Genomic DNA, 17,763 nt, shown 5'->3' on the forward strand with positions numbered 1-17,763 from the left:
TGTATACAAAATGTTTGTTATATTATCACTCTATAAATCTTATAAAACAAGAAATATTCGGCTACTACTAATAATACTTTTTTATACAAGGAAGATAAAGCAAATTCGAAACTGAGAATCCGCGATCCAATTATTATCTTTAGACTCCGAAATAATATTTTATATTATTTAATCATCAGGCTGCCGTAACATTAGGTATAGTATGTAATAGTAATATTACTACGAAAAACGAAATACTTAATTGAATAATACTACTACACTGTAAACTCAATAATAACGCTTCGTTTACCATGCGGGCGCAGTAATTTGTCCGCAGGGTGAACGATATTCGTAACACTTATTGTGTATCTTCACAATTTATGTAACGCAGATAAAAACCAAAACATGCCTTAAAAAAGAGTAGATATCGATGTATCTATAAGTCAAAAATTCTATTAACCGTTTGTAAACAAAAAGAAAAAACAAAACCTAAGCTCATCTCATTCCAAAATTATTAAACAAAAACAGAAAAATTATTTCATGTAACTCGGTAGTGGCGAGTTCCCCCTTTAAATATTGAATTAATCTAAATCATATCGAGCGTTAATAAAATGTTGGCCATTTAGAAGCGCAAACCGTTTAGTCTGTTCTTCTCTGACGTCTTAAAGATGATTCAATTATCAATCAAATCACGGTGGGGCCAATTCAGATATTTGACCGTAACTTGACCGTGTGTGTTAATGTGAATAAGCAACCCAAGATGAATGTTATACCATTTGATCTGACCGTCACCGAACCATAATCTGACTTATAATATGAATCATACTTTATTAACACTGAACACTGAACCTAAAGTTATGCTAAAATTAATTAATAATGTACACACACGCACACACACACACTAAAACAGTAACTGATTTTTCAAAACAAATTACTGCCAACTTTGGTTTTCTATTTTTTTACATTTTAGACAAAGAGTTTATTTCTTAAAACTCTGAAATAAAGGCTTTGACTCTTTGATTATAAGTTTTCGTAAATCATGTATTTCTGATGCTGAAAATTGCCGTATTTCTTGAATAAACCTATGATGTATAATAATATTTTTAAGAAAATGTTATTAGTTAGATTATGTTCTTTAAAGCAGAACTACGCAATTTACAGTCTTTACTAATCTTCTTAGTCACGGGATACATAATGAGGAACTTACGAAACACAGATTGTGACAGTCCAGCCCAGTACCAAGCAGTCATACCAGAGTACTATAAATTTAATCATAGTTATCACAAGGCGTTTTTCACAAACTTTTCTTCCCTATATAGTTCGCCATATCCATAATATTTTAAGAAAATTCCTTACCTATTAGGACCTTAACTCTTCGTTTAAGTTTTATCAGAGGACGCTACAACTTAATATTCTACATAGCAATATCGCAATGATGTGTAATTGTATCTTTAATCATTACATGTCAATTTTACGACCATACACACAGCTAGATATGTCTAACAACGGACGCATATAAATTGCTCATCAAAATACCTGAAACGGCTTGTTCTCAAACTATTGTTCATTGTTGAAACGTTAGATCTCAGAAACGTTTTAGATGATTTCCAATACAATTGTTAAACTTTCACTTATTGCATTTCGTTACTACAGCCAATGTAAAACTTTCTTTACCTTTCGAGGTAACAGTTGCAGGGTTTTTAAACTCTATATTTTGTAAAGACGTCTGTTACAACAACAAACGTCTATGTCTATAGAGCCCATTTATTATCCTTGCGAATCCAACCTCGACTAACTTAAAACGGTAAATAATCTGATTGTAGTAACTGTCGCAGTCGTTGCAGTTCGATTGCCCAACGAGTATTCAACTAGTTAAAGTTACTCAATCTATCATGCACGTGCCTACATATATTAATTGTTATTGTGTTTTCCTCTTTAACTGTAGAGTGATACTTGACATATTCAGCAAAAGTTCAGCAGTTAAATAAAATAAAAAACGCAAGGTAAAATAAGTAGGTTAGCCTAATTACTGCATAACGTGAACTTCATAACTTATGAATTCAACATTATTCATAATAGAAGGAAATTCAATGTGAATCCAATGTGACTGCCTGAAAATATGATTGCAAATTGTGAAATGTGGAGGGGGAGTTAACAGAACTACTTGAAAGTGGCTAGAGATAACAAGAAGGCTGAAATTTTGGATACATGCAAGATTTGGCACATTATAAAAAGTATTTTGTTAAATAAAAAAGAAAAGGTATTGTAATATTCTAGAAAACTTTTCCTAGAATAAAAATGCAGTTTTTGGTTTTGCCTAACGCAGCTAACAACAGCACTCAAAATATTATGGTATAAAACCTATACTATTTCCCTAAGTAACCGGCATATCCCATTATGTATCCCTCTTAAAAGTATAAAACCTTCCACGACTTACTGCGACTTATGCCTAATATCCACCAACTTAATCTCCCGCACCTGCAGATCGTGTTTACTCTTAGCTGCGAATTTAATCAAAGCTTGCGTGGAAATGTTCAAAGCCTGTCTGCAGTCTAATCGCGTCAGTTTCTCGCATTTCGACAAATGTTCTAAACTAACTTCAGTCACCAGTTTGGCGTGACTCAAGTCCAAAGTCACCAAGTTCGCGACTGTGTTTGCGGGTTTCGTGGTGAGTTGCGCGATACCCGCGTCCGATATCCTCGGGCACATGCTCATACTCAGGTTCTCAACGTTGGGTAGGTACTGTGTGACGTAACGCATGGCTATGTCAGTTATATCGGTACCTGCCAATTTCAGAGTTTTCAAGTTGCGGAAACGGATTTTGTCTCCCGCTAAACCTGAGCGCGCATCATTGTTCGTACCTGTATCCCAAAAATTAAAAAAAAATTAGTAATAGCATGAAATAACGTTAAGATTTTTTTCAAAAACTTGACAGATGTTTTTTCTTGAATTGGGACTCACCCAAGATCTCCCTTAGTGCCAAATCGTTAAAGTCTGAAATAAAGCTCAAATCCAGAACCTGCAAGATGGCAGAGTGATTCGTCCGTAGAGAAATGGCACTTTTCACATCGATGCTTTGCAGATATAGCTGCTTTAAATTGTTCAACCTTTGAATGAGCCATGGCAATTGAAAATGATTGATTCTACACCAGTTTAGGCTGAGAATTTCGGGTTGGCGACGCACAGTGCCTTTCAGCATATCGCTCGAGATCTTTTTGTGATCAAATTCCATGCGTTTCCAAAGGGACGGGTCGATGGAATATGTGGCCCATGTTTTACAGACTGCAATACAACATCAGGTTAAAGTCTTGTTGATTCTACCAAAGGGTAGATTGGTTTAGTCATTTTCAGAAATATTTATATCATTGGAAGCGCTGAGATACAAAGACACAATATTGGTCAGTTTCATGGTTTCCAAAGAAATCATCTTCCAAATAAAATTGTCACTGCATTGGTCTATTGGCCACAAGATTTTTATGATCCTTTCCGCCCAACTAGAATCCAAAAAAAAGAATGCATAAGCTTTACCATACACTTACCTAAAGCGCAATTCAAAAGTTCCAACGGTGTTAAGTACTTAAATATGCATAAAATGACTCTCTTATCTAACACTAAATTGTTCGTGGGAACTATTGGATTTATCATAAGCGGCGCCGGTCTCACCACTACAATGGGCTTTTTCAAAACCTGCAAAATACATAAATGACATACACATAACGGTTCAGAGAATTTTGAATAAATAAGTGTGCACCAAAAGAGCTGGTTTTTACTCAGGCATATATTTGATATTGATTTCCGATACTTAAAATTTCACACCTTTGTACTATTGCTCGCTATCTGGTGAGCCAGTTGCATCCTGAAAGCAGTCTTTCGATGGCCGTCATTGGCGATGGGTGGAGGAATCACTTTGGTGTCAATTTCGGAATTGTCGCTAGATCGCCTTTTTTTGATTGGTAACAATTCCTATAAAAAAACTTAAAAAATGCAAACAGATCGCTGTTTTTAATGGCGTGTATTTATTACCTGCAATTTGGGATCTTTTTGGTCATTGTCGCTCCCTGAATCAGAATGTTCCGGCTGAATTTTGTTCTCAAATGCACTTGACGCATCAGAACTTATACTAATTCTTCTGAAATAAATATAATACCTCATACTCTACTTTCACGTCTAGTAGATGATAAATCATTCTTATTGCTTTGTGTGTAAATACAAAAACGTTTTATAAAGCACTAACCGGATGTCTGAAGATTTTTGTCTGGCACGGAAATGCCTGGGCCTATAATCGGTATTTTTCCCCATTTTACAGCACAACGGACATTCCCAAGAATTAGGCATATCCTCGTTGATATACCCACTATAATCTTGGCAGAGCCGTTGCACGCATTGTGGATGTGCGATTTCATAGCAAACCTAAAGAGTAACAAGATTCAAAACTTAATAAATATTATAAACTCACAGAAAAATTGCGCTAACCGAACATTCCATAAGAGTACTGGGCGTATCACATCTCTGAGGACCTTTCTGTAATGGTGCAACTGGAGTCTGCATCCATCCATCCAATCCACACCTAAATAGCCAAAGCATGAAGTGAAAGTTATAATGTCATGCTCATAGTTACCTAGCGCAAGCAGCTGTCACTGGTAACATGGGCTGCAAGCACTGTCGCATATTGCAAGTCTGTTTAGCCCTTCCTGGGCCCCCAAATTTTACCATATCCAAACAGAATGTGCATTCACCACAATCGGCTCGCTGGCATGCTGAACATTTTTTACACCTGCGAATGACACGAAAATCCATTTCCCTTATTCAAATTAATCGACGACGAGTAATGAGACGTTTTAAAACACCTATTATCTGACTCCTACCTCGTACGCCGTCTCCGAGGACCCCCTTTGTCACCAGGGGCGGATCCAGGTGACGTCTTAGGTCCTTTGAAAGCACCAGGAGGTTTCGGTGTCCTGATCACATTGTTGGGGCTGGTTTTGCCATAGAAATGTTTTCTCTTATCATCGTGGGGTACTGAAATAAGTAATTATAATGCATAATAGAAAAGTAATACTTCGATTAAGGTAAAAACCGAATTACTGACACATTGAGACAACATGAACTGCGAGTCAATTTGGAAATTCAATTTAAACTCGGGTTGGAGGTTTAACCATCAAATTAAAAAAAAAATGTGTTTTACAACCTATCGTAAACTCCAAACTGAAATTTAATTGATACCTGCACTTCACGTATGTTTTAAACTTCAATCTGAAATTTATAACGTAAAAAAGGGATGATTTTACAACTGGTGGGTAGATGCGAGTGGAAACACATATGAAGTGGTTTCGGCAAATATTATTAACTTTGGAATTATTGAAGATTTCGAAATGATTGGCAACTTTGTTACCACACTAATATGACTTCAAAATGAATGCTAATGTCATAGTAAAAGAAAGATAATGTGTCAAATTCCCATAGCTTGCTATGTTCAAAATAAAAAATAAATGGATTATATATGACGTATTCACAGATAGTGTGTCTCACGTAAGCCAGCCACTGGATTTCTCTACTTTTAAGTGAGCTTTTTATAAAAAGTAAAATATATTATATTTACAGCATTTTTTCGGGACTATACAAATAGTTTTATGAAAAAAAAACTGGGAAGGGTACCCGAATGCGCTACAAATATGTAGAGCGAGAGAAAGTAAATAATAAAAATCACCATTTTTCTGTCTTTATGTTTTCGCTCAAACAGTCAAACGAGTGACCATTTACTCATTTGCAACAAATAACAATTAAACCCATATTTCTTTGGCATATACCGATGAAGCTCTGGCACGTTTTAGCATTGCTATAATAGCGTATCGCACACAGCGATTTAACCACCGCCCAGACAGTTTAAAAATCTTTGAAGATCCGCAAAAAGCTACATCGGCTAACATTATTTGAGAACTTTTACAAACCAAACGTCAGCTAACTGTAGCCACTACCGTTAACCAATGACAGCTAACGAACGATAGATTTTCCGATAGCAGTCAGTCTTCGCATATGCCCTACGCTCCTCCAAATTTGATAAACCAAATTTTTTACTGCAGGATGGCAGCAGTTTATCCAAGGAAAAAGTAATTACTTTCGATTATCACAAAAACATTAAATGTATTGGATTCCAAGTTTCCAGTGATTAAACTGTCTGGTATTTTGATCTTTCACTTATCGTAATCGTAACCGTAGCGAAATACGACGGCCGACGAAAGCTGTTAACTGATCTGTCAAATAGCGGCTACGTTAACGTCAACAGTTAATCGCAACCGGAAAGAAAAATTCTTGAAAACTATCTATTAATAGTGATCCGTTACAAGTTTTGCTGCATAGGACTAAGTATTGTCCAAGTCGTTCTATACGTATAATATTGAAACATTGCCTACTTGTGTGATTGCCGTGAACTCATTGTGAGCAAACACTCTTAAAATTAATAATTTATTTATTATTTAATACTTACATGACAATATTGGTCTGTTTGTTATAGCTAATTCCCTGGTATCTTGTCTGTGTAAACCAATCAACGTCCGTACATCTTGGATCAAAGCAATTGGGTCTCTGATCAGATCAGGAAGATTTTTCTTGTTTGAGGGTAGCATGTGAAGATACCTCACAATGTCCTAAAAATGAAAATTGAATAAAATAACGACGCACGAATGTTTTGACGATCTAAATGAGAAACAGATATGTAAGGATAATTATTTAACTCACTTTTAAACCGTGCAGCTCGGCTTGGGTCAAGTGAATGTGAATTTTGTCCTGCGAAAGTTTTACATTTTGACCTGAAGTCAAATGGCAATTCCCTAAAATGCAATGCACATAACGTTCCAGCACATACCAGAGCATTTCTGTGAAAAATGGGTAGCGAAATTTTTGGGGAACCTATAAACCAAAATAAAGACAGTCTTTTCCATCAATAGTAAATTGATCATAGTACCTTAGTATTATCTTCAACTTGCGCACATTTCAATTGCTTTTCTATTCCGAATGAATGGAGAAAATTCCCTCCAAAAACTAAAGAATCCATTGGAGTGTATACTGCGTGTATCCAGCCCGTTGGGATGAAAAATGTCTGGCCGGCGTGGAGAACGATTCTAAGAAGAATTATTTTAAAACTTCAAGTAGAAATTAGTTTTCTAAAGCAACCTTGCACATTTTTCCACAGTATCTCCAAAGAAAATGTCCGATTGCTTGCCGGAAAGGCACCACCTTTCATAGAGATCAATATTATGTTCCGTAGGGGGAATTAACCAAAATACTTTGCAGCCTAAAATTTTATTTGAATAATAAAATTATATGAATTAAATAAATTATATGTACCTTTTAAAATGTGGTACCAAACAGAGGTTCCACCAAAGTCAATGTGAAAGTCTGTATAACAACCTTTAACAGACATCAAGCAATACTTCTGCACCTTTGGATATTTCATGTCCTCAAGCAGATTAGTAGCCTCGATTTGACTCTCTTTCAAGTGCCTAGGCCATACACAATCCACCCAATCAATTTGCCTTTGATAAGACTGACTCATTAGTCCTAAACAACTCTCCTCTCGGCAATAATTACCTTACTACCGTCGGGCTTTGAACGTAGTTCTCCAACTTAGTGTGAGAGAACTCCAGTGAGATCACGTTTAACAGCCGCGCCTTGTTAGGATCTTCGTAGTATTTCTGCCATTCTTTCATGGTCATTTCGCTGTTCTTTTGAGTACTGACGTCCATTACGTCGAGAACCCTCCTAGAGCCCACACTTACTCTCACGTCGTTTATTGAAAAATTTGAACTAGGTACTCTGATGCCTGAAATTGAGTGCGAACAGTGTTAAGTTACGGTAGAATTGATAGTAAGTACTACATAAGTCAGATTTAATATCCTATACGCTACTTCAATGACCCTCGTTTTTCGCACACGCGTGTGTACCATACCACGAACACGTCTGTGGCAATAAAACAGGCATAACCCATCCATTAACAGAAAAAAGCGACAAAAAATCTAAAACTAGCACCCTGTATATTTGTGCGTACGCGTTTTATTGTCGTCTTTAATAAAACGCATTCAAAGTGGTTTTGTCTTGCGATTTTCTATGTCCCTTGAAAGGCTGCAGATTAAAACCAAAACACCCAGTATATTTAAATATTGGCCTCTGAAATATTTATTAAAGTTTTCGTACAAACGTGCGATAAATTGGGTTTACTATACGCACTCGCGAAGTTAAGAGAAAACTTTACCCTACTGAAAACAAAGTGTCATATGAGTAATATTATACATAGCCATTAACATGCATCTGCGGAACCATTTACCGCACGCTTTACGCGTGTCTAAAGTTTTTACTGCACGCTAATATTTAACAGAACTTCCATTAAGGGGGCAAAGTTAACGAGCACGTGCTCGTGGGACAAATGTTGCACCTGACAATTGCGAAAGTATCCTTTTTCATGACCTATGAAAATCAACGCAACTTATAACGGCCGTAGTGGCAAAAACAAACGCCAACACACAAATTTTATGTACCTGCTGAGAAATCAATCATGAACACAGCGTAATGAACCGCTCTAGCTAAAAAATGATTTTATCATAGAAAGATTTTATTGCCTTAATCAATTAGGACTAATAATATTCTTATCGATAATTTAGCTTTATCGTACATGTCTCCAAATTACCACAAAGGTGTTAATTTCGATAACAGTATTCATTAAAATACCACAAAATATCAAAAGTACCGCCTGCCGATTAGAATTCGACTCGTGCGCAAGAATTTTTTTTTAGGGGTTACGGCCGTGGGAAAAATAATTTACACAACTCACAAAGAAGTTCTTAACGTACTCGCGTGAGTGCCGCCCTCGCCTGCGGCTCGGGCACAACATTTGACGCTGTTACGTTAAGAGTTGCCTCCCTCACCGGTGGTGCTAATAACTATTACCACGCGCGATTACAGAACGAGCGCATCGCTTCGCGTCGTTCAACTGTAAGCCGCGTGCGGTAAAGTACCATGTTCCACAAGTATCAGGTAGAGAACTGTTATAGTAATCAAATTTGGACTTTGATTCGGTTCCAATGATTCCGAAAAACGCATGATCTCATGATTTATTGCACAATTATTACATCAGACGGGCGCAAATTGAATACTTTCAAGGAATCTAAACAGAGTAAACGTGGCAAACACGCTGGTTCGAGTGCTTCACGCCTCTCATCATATAAAACGCAAGCACAAAACAGGAACATCGAAACTAGAAGCGCACAGTGCAAAAGGAGACGAGGCGAACGAACGTTCATACGCCCTGAAACGTGAAAAGCATGGGCGTATACGTAAAATTGAAAGCATCGCGCGCGCAGTTTTAAATCCCGGCTCATTAGAAAATAAATCCCAAACTTACCTAAACCAGTCTTATCCTTAAAGAGTAAAGGAGTATTGAACCCATATTTCTGAAAATAAGCGACGTTCAGCTCCTCGCCTCTCATCTCCTTGACCATCCCGTGGGACTCGAACACTCGATCCTCCAACTTTTCTTGCAGATTAAACGTCCTCCGGCCCTCGAGGTCATCTTCGTCACCCAATGCCCAGTCGTCGGAATAGAGTTTCTTTTGCTTGCGTTCGCGCTGAAACCAGACGGAAAATTAGGATAAAGTTTGTAATCAAAAACACGTTAAAGGTTAACGCAGGATAGATGATCTAACGGCGCCCGCAGAAGTCAATAGACAAGCAAAATATCAACAGGTTGTCCGTTCTCTGGAAATTGTACGGAACCGAGAAATATACGGGACATTCCGAGCTGTACGGCTATAAAATCAGATTTATAGAGCACAACCCTCAGGTCGAAAGAATCGAAATTTGACGAAAAAAAAACAAAAAAAACAGATGGTGAAAGTCCTGCATATTTCACACGCGTATTTATGCCCCCACGAGGGGGCGATACGAGGAAGCCCACAATTTACTTCACCATTTTAAACAGAACTTCAACTCAACTCCCTACCACGAACGAATTATGCAGTAGCTGCTGGAAGTATTCTATACCACTACATTATAATTAAATCCCAGCTTCGGAATACGTACTCACGCATCAATTCTTCACATATACGTTCCACGACACTCTTGACGAAGTGCATTCCTCCCTACACATACATCCAGACAGATTAAAATCAATAAGCCTCAAAGCATCAATTTCTGGGAATACCTATCTTCTATCCAATCAACTTACGAGGAAGCAGGTTGAGTTAAAAAAATGGAAAACATGTTGGCAAGAAAAACATACCATACGAGAGATGTAGCCCTGCCGATCCGGAAGACGGGAGGAGAACTTACGTTCCCTATGCGCCATATTGAACTACTGAAACTGAAGCTGACGCTGCTGGGATGAAAACCGAAAGCTTCGGCTGGATAATCGGGCTCTTATGGAAAGTCGGTCCGCAGCTTTCGGAGTGCGAACAGTTTCAATTTTAATATCTAAGCTTAATGAGAACACTTGTGAAGTTAAATTAAAAAAAAAATCGGAGCCTCTTGAGCTCATAGGAGAACATGCATTCAATATCATCACTTCGTTACTATATTTTCCAGGAGCATCTTTTCGACGTTAATCGTGCCACCTTAAGATAAGAAAACAAAAAAAAAACAAAGCAATTATTTTGCCTGAATCAAGATTCATCAGGTAGGCCGGAATGGCCCCGATCGCCATTACAACGTTTCTATAAGGCACCGGAACTTGAAAACTATGATGTGTAAGGGGTGTATGTAGGCGCAGCCGCGGGATACATAGTGGAGAGCCAGTTATGACGACAACAGGCCAAAAGAAAAGTGGAATTTGCATTTCCCGTCAGAATCACCATCTACCCGTCAAGATTCTCTGTCCAAACTTCCTGATTCCGCGAATTGTTGCATAATAGGATGGGACGTTTCAGCTTTGTTGCGGACGTTATTACCTTTTGAATTTTATTAAATATGTTCTATACGTTTAAGGCGAATCGTTCATTTGTATCTTTTATTTTGTTTAGGAGGAATAAGGCCTCACACACAAATATGAATAAAAATACGACGGATTCTAGTATAAAACTTAAGATGGGAAAGAGCAAAATCAAAAACTTCTCTAGATATCTCATTCGAAAACAAACTTACAAAGGTTGGAAACTATTGTTTACTAGAACCCAACTCACGCAGACCATTACTTGTATGGACTATAACTCCAATTAGCCAATCATGATATTAAAAAAACATTTAATGGTGCATATTCCGTTTAATGAATTGTACAGTGTGTCTAAGATAAGGAGGTGCAGCATTGTGAACAGCATTAGATACGGACTTAATAAATAGGAGAAAAAGTGCACATTCGAAGGGGCGGTTTCATGGTGCAAACCGATTTACAAAATAATTTTTAGTTTTTTAGTCAGTCCACAAAAACTTTTCAAATACAACCCGGGTGATTTTGTCGATTTTAAGACAACTGTTATTACAAATTACTTTATTTATCACACTTTGTAATGTATGCAATGTGTTGGTATCATTTTGTTCTGAGTTTGATAAGTATCATGTTTGGCTCGCAGTTGTAATTTATCCAAAACGTAGATTAAAAAATTACTTTTCATTATTTCGAAATAACTGAAAAACAAAAACGAGTTCTGTAGATCTGTTTGCGTCGTGAAACTACACCTTTGACGCGCAACTTCCCTCTCATTTAACTAAGTTTAATGCTATAACCGTTTGCGATCGATAATACTGGATATTCTTATTGTCCAATATTATCAATCGTTCAATATATTTCTCGACGCATCGTTCTTTATGGTACGACCTAGGAGCTGTACTTTACAAAAGGCAGGCTATAAGTTTTTTGTATGTTTTCGTACCGACATCGTTTCTTAGGTGGTGATTCAGTCGTGTACTGGCGCGCCGGTAAATGAGATGTTCGTAATACGGAGTGGACTAATAATCAGGATAATCTTTTTTCTTGTGTATCCAAGACTCGTGAGATATCTCTATAGTGTAGCTATCATTGATTGAGCGAATGTGAGTGCCGTGTAGCTGTCATTTAATATCATTTAATGCGGGAAAATGAGTGTCGCCAAGTACTTTTTCCTCCTTTTGTTTAGAAGTATGATAAATTATTAGGTAAGCTGCTATTTAGTAAATGAATCGGAATGCTACTGATGGGATTAACTTATTTTTTGAATTTTTTAAGTCTTATTGGTACTGTTTTTTTTAGTTTTAATATCCATCCTAGAATACATGGCAATATGGTGGTCCTTCTGTGTTTCAAGAAAAACACGGTAAATCGCCTGTTTATTTAACAAGTCAGATAATTAGTAATAATAAGTAGTAGAGTTTCAAATGAAGCATGACAAATTACATTTAATGAGTCAAAATGGAAAATCTGAAAAAACGGAAGAAACACGATAAATAAATTTTTATTCATATGAGTCAAAATGGCCGTTGCCAAATTTACGTTTCTTATTTACAACTTTTTTTTTAATGCACTATAGGAGGCAATGTTGTTACTACTTTCCTGAGATTGTACAGCATTTCTAATAGTCCATTTGACTATACCACAAATATGTTGTTATTCTGTTTAAGAATAACGTTTCATATACAGGTGGGAAGCTAAAGAATTCCAATTCCGTGTCATGTAAAGCTAACCACGAACAAAACTCACCTAGCAAAGGGCGAATGTCCCCCCCGCGACAATAATGATTTTTATATTGAAAATAAGTTGTGTTCACACAAACTGTTAATAACTCGATGACAGTCTTTATTAATCTCGCACTATTACATTAAAAAAAGTTCGTTATCCCCCTGCTATCCCCTTATCAGGAGAAAAAAAACCTTGTGCACACTCAAAAAGTAATTTATTGTGACATATATATTCGGTTGTTGAATAATTTTATATAATTAGATCTCTATATACATTCAAAACAATTTTGCCTACATGCGCCAATCGCACATGTAAGGTAGACAAATTTAATTGGAGGTAGAAGATATAAGACATAAAGTGGAGAAATCCTACTCGGTGAGCACGGCTAGATGGCAATTCCTCGCAACAACTTCTTTGATTCGATTGAATTCTTTAATTATTAATTGACAGGTTTCATTTCGCAACTAGTTACACCAGCAACTTTTATTTTGCAACGTGCGGTAATGTGTCACTTTATGCACTAGTTCCGTAAACAACTATAACGCTCGAATTAATCCAATGCCTTAAAATAATATTTACTCTTCCTGACATGTGATTCGACAGCTATCCTGAACACACAAGCTTCGATTTAGTACAAAATTCGTTTTTATTAAATAAAATAGACAAAATTTAAAAGTGAAGCGTCTTAAATAATATGAATTAATGAATGAATAACGTCAACTGAACGACTTGTGTTCTTCCTTGGTTCTTTCGACAGTCATTTAAACTTAATTGCGTATTTTTTAAATTAAGGGAAGTTGTTAATTACTTTAACACTGACATGCGGTAAAGTAACGGCTTTACCGTATGCATTACCGACCTGAAATTAGCATTTTGCCACGTATAAAAAAATGTGCCACGAGTTAATATGAAAAATATTTGTTGGCAAAATCAAGTGTGGTCATTGACTACCGTGCGGCAAAACGTCGAACCGCACGTGTCTCTACGTGCTACTATTATTTAATTGAACCTACAGAAAACAACAAAATTAAAGAACATACAATGTGCTTATGGGAAAAATACTGTAGAAAATCTGTGAAAATGTTTTGACTGTCATAAAAACGTTTTACCAAAAGTTTTGGATGGTAGAAGGGAGGAATTCCAAGAAAAATATCACTCCATAGACTTGGGCAAAATTGAGTACTCTATGTATTCTCCAGTGAGTTGCGAAATTGTCCACATTTGAGGTAAAGGTATGATAAGCTATGAGAGTTGTGAGAAAATAAAGAAAATTGAAATTGAACTACTCTCTTGCTGCATCTTAAATCTTCGAGAAATGCGAATCCACTTTGTTAACCTTAGATTTATTTACGCTCAAAGAATGTGTGGTTAGCGAGTTGGCCTGCTATTTCGAAAATCTTTGCAGCTACCTACAGATACGAAAATTATGCGAAAACACAATTACCAGTAAATTAGATTCAGAGCGTCCTAAAACTTTAAATTTGCTTATAAACAATGGTACATCGCAAATCTAAATGAAGGGATGACGGTGCTGATACCAACCGTTGCTTCCACAGCCCCAAAACTAAGACGTGTGGGGTACTGGTGATGCTATAAACAGGTGAGCCAGTACATATAAAACCGGTGTCGACGACTTACGAAAACAGTCTTATTTGAAAGTACACCGCGACGTAGCATAGCCTTCATCGCACGCTTTGTAACACATCGATCGGAAATAAAACTAGCGCAAACAATCACATCAGGCATATGACTTACAAATTAGTACTTACTTATTTCACTACAATTTCTCAGCCATGAGTTAAACGAGGGACATCCCCCTGTCTATGGCATTAAAATCAACCAAAAATGATAAGAGCGTGCATTTACTTTGCAATGAGAAAAGGCATGGCGACTACACAATCCGTGAAGGTTTACGTGAGAACTTTGTGCCACAAAATGGCCGTACCAAGCCGACATTTATGTCAATGGAACGGTACTTACCAGCTGTCTTGAGATTTTGGCCTTTCCAGAAGAGCAAATTTGCGACATTTTTCCGCACAACTACGTGAATTTCGAGAAATCCACGACCCCCGAAACGTCCACGTCTACACACAAAGCTTCCAGAAGCAGGACTAAATATAAAGCTAAGCCCATCGCTTACGTCGTTTAACAAACGGTATTTTCTGTCCTCGTCGAATATCTTGAGCATCTGTAAGATTATCTCTGTTAGGCCAATTATCAAGCACCATGCGCATGTCGTCGGGTATTCCGTAAAATTAGGTTTCAGTCCGACGTTGCCAGTATGAGCAATTCGACTAGCTTTTCTTGTTAATGATTCTGTAGGTTAATGCGAAATTTCAATAGTTTAAGTGTCAATACTTAAAAATTTAAATAATTCGAAGTTATGATTTTATTTTTAATAATGTGTGCAGCAAAGGAAAATGGCATTAAAAAAAATTAATTACGATGCAAATATTTAGCAAACAGTAGTATGTACAGGGTGTCCCAATCTCATTAGTTTTTTGGTGAATATTTCACTTATTATTAAAATTAAGTATCCGATATTTATGACACAAATGTTGACAACGACAAAAAATTCGTCCTCATACTGTTTTCGTTGACAAGGGGTACTTAAGAAACTCTGCGATTTTAGAGCCGCTGTGTATATTTGTTCAACGGGATATTGCGTAATTGAAATGGATTCTGATGCAGTTTTTACCGTAGAATTCAGTAGCGCAGTTCGTGTTCAACTAGATTCTTGTTAATTGCACCAACCTAAATTAAGCACAAAACAAATCTGAAAAAAAAAACACTAAACGACAACGCGTCTTAAATTGTAAGTTAACGATGATGCTTAATTTGTCATTCAATTGTAATGTGACATGTGACATTTGCGTCATGTCTCCAGTTAGTTCGCTGCAGTTATTAACCTATCATTTCATGGCAATATCATTTCTAAAATGTGTTTCTAAGATCTTCGAATATCTCATTTATATCTCCAAATGCTTTGAAAGATATGATTTCTTGGCTCCTAGCCAACACGTATTGCTACGTGAATTTCCCTTGAAACCGGATTCGCGAAAACTCCGGAAAAAATCGCTACACTTACCGAAGACAATAAAGTTAACACACATGCGCTCGTAGAAATGTTGAACACGTGTGAAAGTGTTTTTAAAGGCACTCAACTGCTGACCGAACTGCGTTTCGCGTCGCAGCTGCAATCACCGTGCGTTAAAGTATCGCTTTCCATACTCGTTAGGTAAATAATATTTTATAACCCTGTTTATGAAAATACAAAAAGGAGGAAATAGTATTGAAACTAAAAGAAATTTAAAATTTTGAAGTTGCGGATGGTATTTCAGAATCGAGAAATCCCGTTACAAAAAGACATCACCATTTAGCCTATACAGTTTAGAAATCATCTCAAGTCAAGTCCTGTATTTTTCCGCCATCCACTTGTAAAAAGCAGTCAGGCAACGGTGCTCTAATAATTAAAACAAATTAATCTAGATGGGTGCAGTTGCTATCTCTCCTCTACTAATAACGTTAATTCGTATAAAAAGTGACAAAAACATAACCGCAAAATTGTGCGGTTCCGATACTCTATCAAATCGATTGATGTTTTGATTTGATTTTTTTTTTCTTGTTTTGGATTTTGACTTTGACAATTCAGAACAAATTTAAATTTAGAATTCATATTGTGTAAATTATATTACAAAATCTTTTAAATAAATACATAAATTATTAATTACATAATATTAGTGCGAATTTTACATTTAAATTCAATTTCGCGCTGCTGCAACCAATCATCAACATCGCTTGGATTTTTGGAACTGAAACTAAATTTGAATAGTTCCAAATATTAAAGCCTGATTTTCAAATTTAACATTTCGTTATTACTTTTCTCATTGAAAAATGTAAGTGCGCTTACCTCTTTGATAAAACCAAATTGGTAGATGGCTGTTACAGTTTTCATGGGGCCTTGCAAACTTGCATGAAGTTTTGCCATGAAAATTTGATTTATTTTAGAAAATGAACTCAAGAAAGCAAGCAAAGCCAAAACGTCTTCACCTTAAAACCAGCAATAATCAATGCGAAAAACATCTCAGATTTCCCAGATCTAGTTCAGAACTGAAATCTAATGTCATATCAACAAAATTCACTGTGAGTTTTAAACTTTCCTTCAGCATTTTTAAGAATTTAAGCTGGGTTTATAGATTCATGTAACATATTATCTAACTACATTATCATATCTATCGCATCAATCTAAGTCAAATATATTCATATATGTAGTGCAATTCACAGAACATGTGTCATTAAGTTATGTGATATTTGGCAGCACATATAGATAAACTTCTAATTTACAACCAGTAAAAATCAACTGTTCAAAAGCATGGTCTTACAACAAAACTATATACTCACTAGAGACTCTGCAAAGCAATGAAAACACGAAATAACTGTGAAGTAGAAGATAAAGATTAAATACAAACCTCCACTTCCTTTCTGTAACCACTGATAGAAATTGCATGATTTTATAAACAAGACTGAAAAAGTTAACAGAGTTTTAGTTTCTTAACAATGTGTTATGTAAACCTATAAATCAAGTTTTACTACTTATCTAACAGATTAAGTATGTATAAAAAATATACTTATTTGCTGCCCATCCCATGTGTAGGGCAATCTGACCTTATTTGTCTTTAGATTAAATGCTTGCTTAACTTTTAATCTTTGATCACTGAGTTAGAAATTCTCAGGGAAAATGTAGTACTAACTATATATAATTAGAATTGAGTAAACTCCTCAATGAGAAATAACACCTTTTTCATTTGTTAAATGAGTACAAAGTTGTGAAACATAGATTCAGTTAAGCTATAAATTATCAAACAATTGCACTTGTTCAATAATTATTAGAACCACTACTAGAAGAGCTCAGCCTTTGCAGCATACTTTTTGCTTGACAAATAGCTTACTTGTAATATGTGTGTTGTAGTAGCCCATTCCTTGTGTTTTGATGAACAGGTTAAGTGGTATCAAGAATGAAAGTATGAAAATACAAGCAAAAAAATTTCAACTTCAAAATCTGATTTCAAGTGTTCAACTTTTATATTACATGCAAATAATTACATCATTAAGTTTCTGTAAAATCACCAGTTCAAAGTAATATTGAATAA

The 17,763-nt window shown here is 36.1% G+C and overlaps 2 protein-coding genes across 10 annotated transcripts in view; one reads left to right on the forward strand and one right to left on the reverse strand.

Annotated features, from left to right (window-relative positions):
• Positions 1-14,767, reverse strand: Kdm2 (Lysine demethylase 2). Of its 3 annotated transcripts, none has more exons than XM_066288171.1 (17): positions 14,594-14,767; positions 9,374-9,596; positions 7,567-7,798; positions 7,324-7,511; positions 7,150-7,270; positions 6,941-7,097; positions 6,715-6,885; positions 6,464-6,623; positions 4,845-4,998; positions 4,598-4,753; positions 4,453-4,546; positions 4,214-4,389; positions 4,003-4,105; positions 3,796-3,942; positions 3,519-3,666; positions 2,941-3,261; positions 1-2,840 (listed from the first exon to the last, which is right to left on the reverse strand). In XM_066288171.1, the coding sequence occupies exons 1-17, from the start codon at positions 14,639-14,641 to the stop codon at positions 2,413-2,415; spliced, it is 3,027 nt and encodes a 1,008-aa protein (XP_066144268.1). In that variant the 5' UTR covers positions 14,642-14,767; the 3' UTR covers positions 1-2,412. The 3 variants fall into 3 exon arrangements, with proteins under 3 accessions (XP_066144268.1, XP_066144267.1, XP_066144266.1); XM_066288170.1 differs by having other exon boundaries at positions 4,003-4,108; positions 14,594-14,766; XM_066288169.1 differs by lacking the exon at positions 14,594-14,767 and adding an exon at positions 10,250-10,315 and having other exon boundaries at positions 4,003-4,108.
• The window catches only part of LOC136342414 (uncharacterized), an 8,058-nt gene continuing 1,880 nt past the window's right edge, over positions 11,586-17,763 (forward strand). For 2 of the 7 annotated variants that reach the window (XM_066288188.1, XM_066288195.1), the window contains exons 1-2: positions 16,284-16,509; positions 16,622-16,756. In XM_066288188.1, the coding sequence (XP_066144285.1) occupies positions 16,625-16,756 (132 nt within the window). In that variant the 5' untranslated portion in view covers positions 16,284-16,509; positions 16,622-16,624. Of the gene's footprint in view, positions 12,094-15,326; positions 15,429-15,479; positions 15,852-16,283; positions 16,510-16,561; positions 16,757-17,763 lie in introns of those variants that run through there. The other 5 variants (XM_066288194.1, XM_066288190.1, XM_066288191.1 and 2 more) reach the window with 5 other exon arrangements.

This window comes from Euwallacea fornicatus, chromosome 12 (genome assembly GCF_040115645.1).
Source record: "Euwallacea fornicatus isolate EFF26 chromosome 12, ASM4011564v1, whole genome shotgun sequence".
Taxonomy (NCBI): domain Eukaryota; kingdom Metazoa; phylum Arthropoda; class Insecta; order Coleoptera; family Curculionidae; genus Euwallacea; species Euwallacea fornicatus.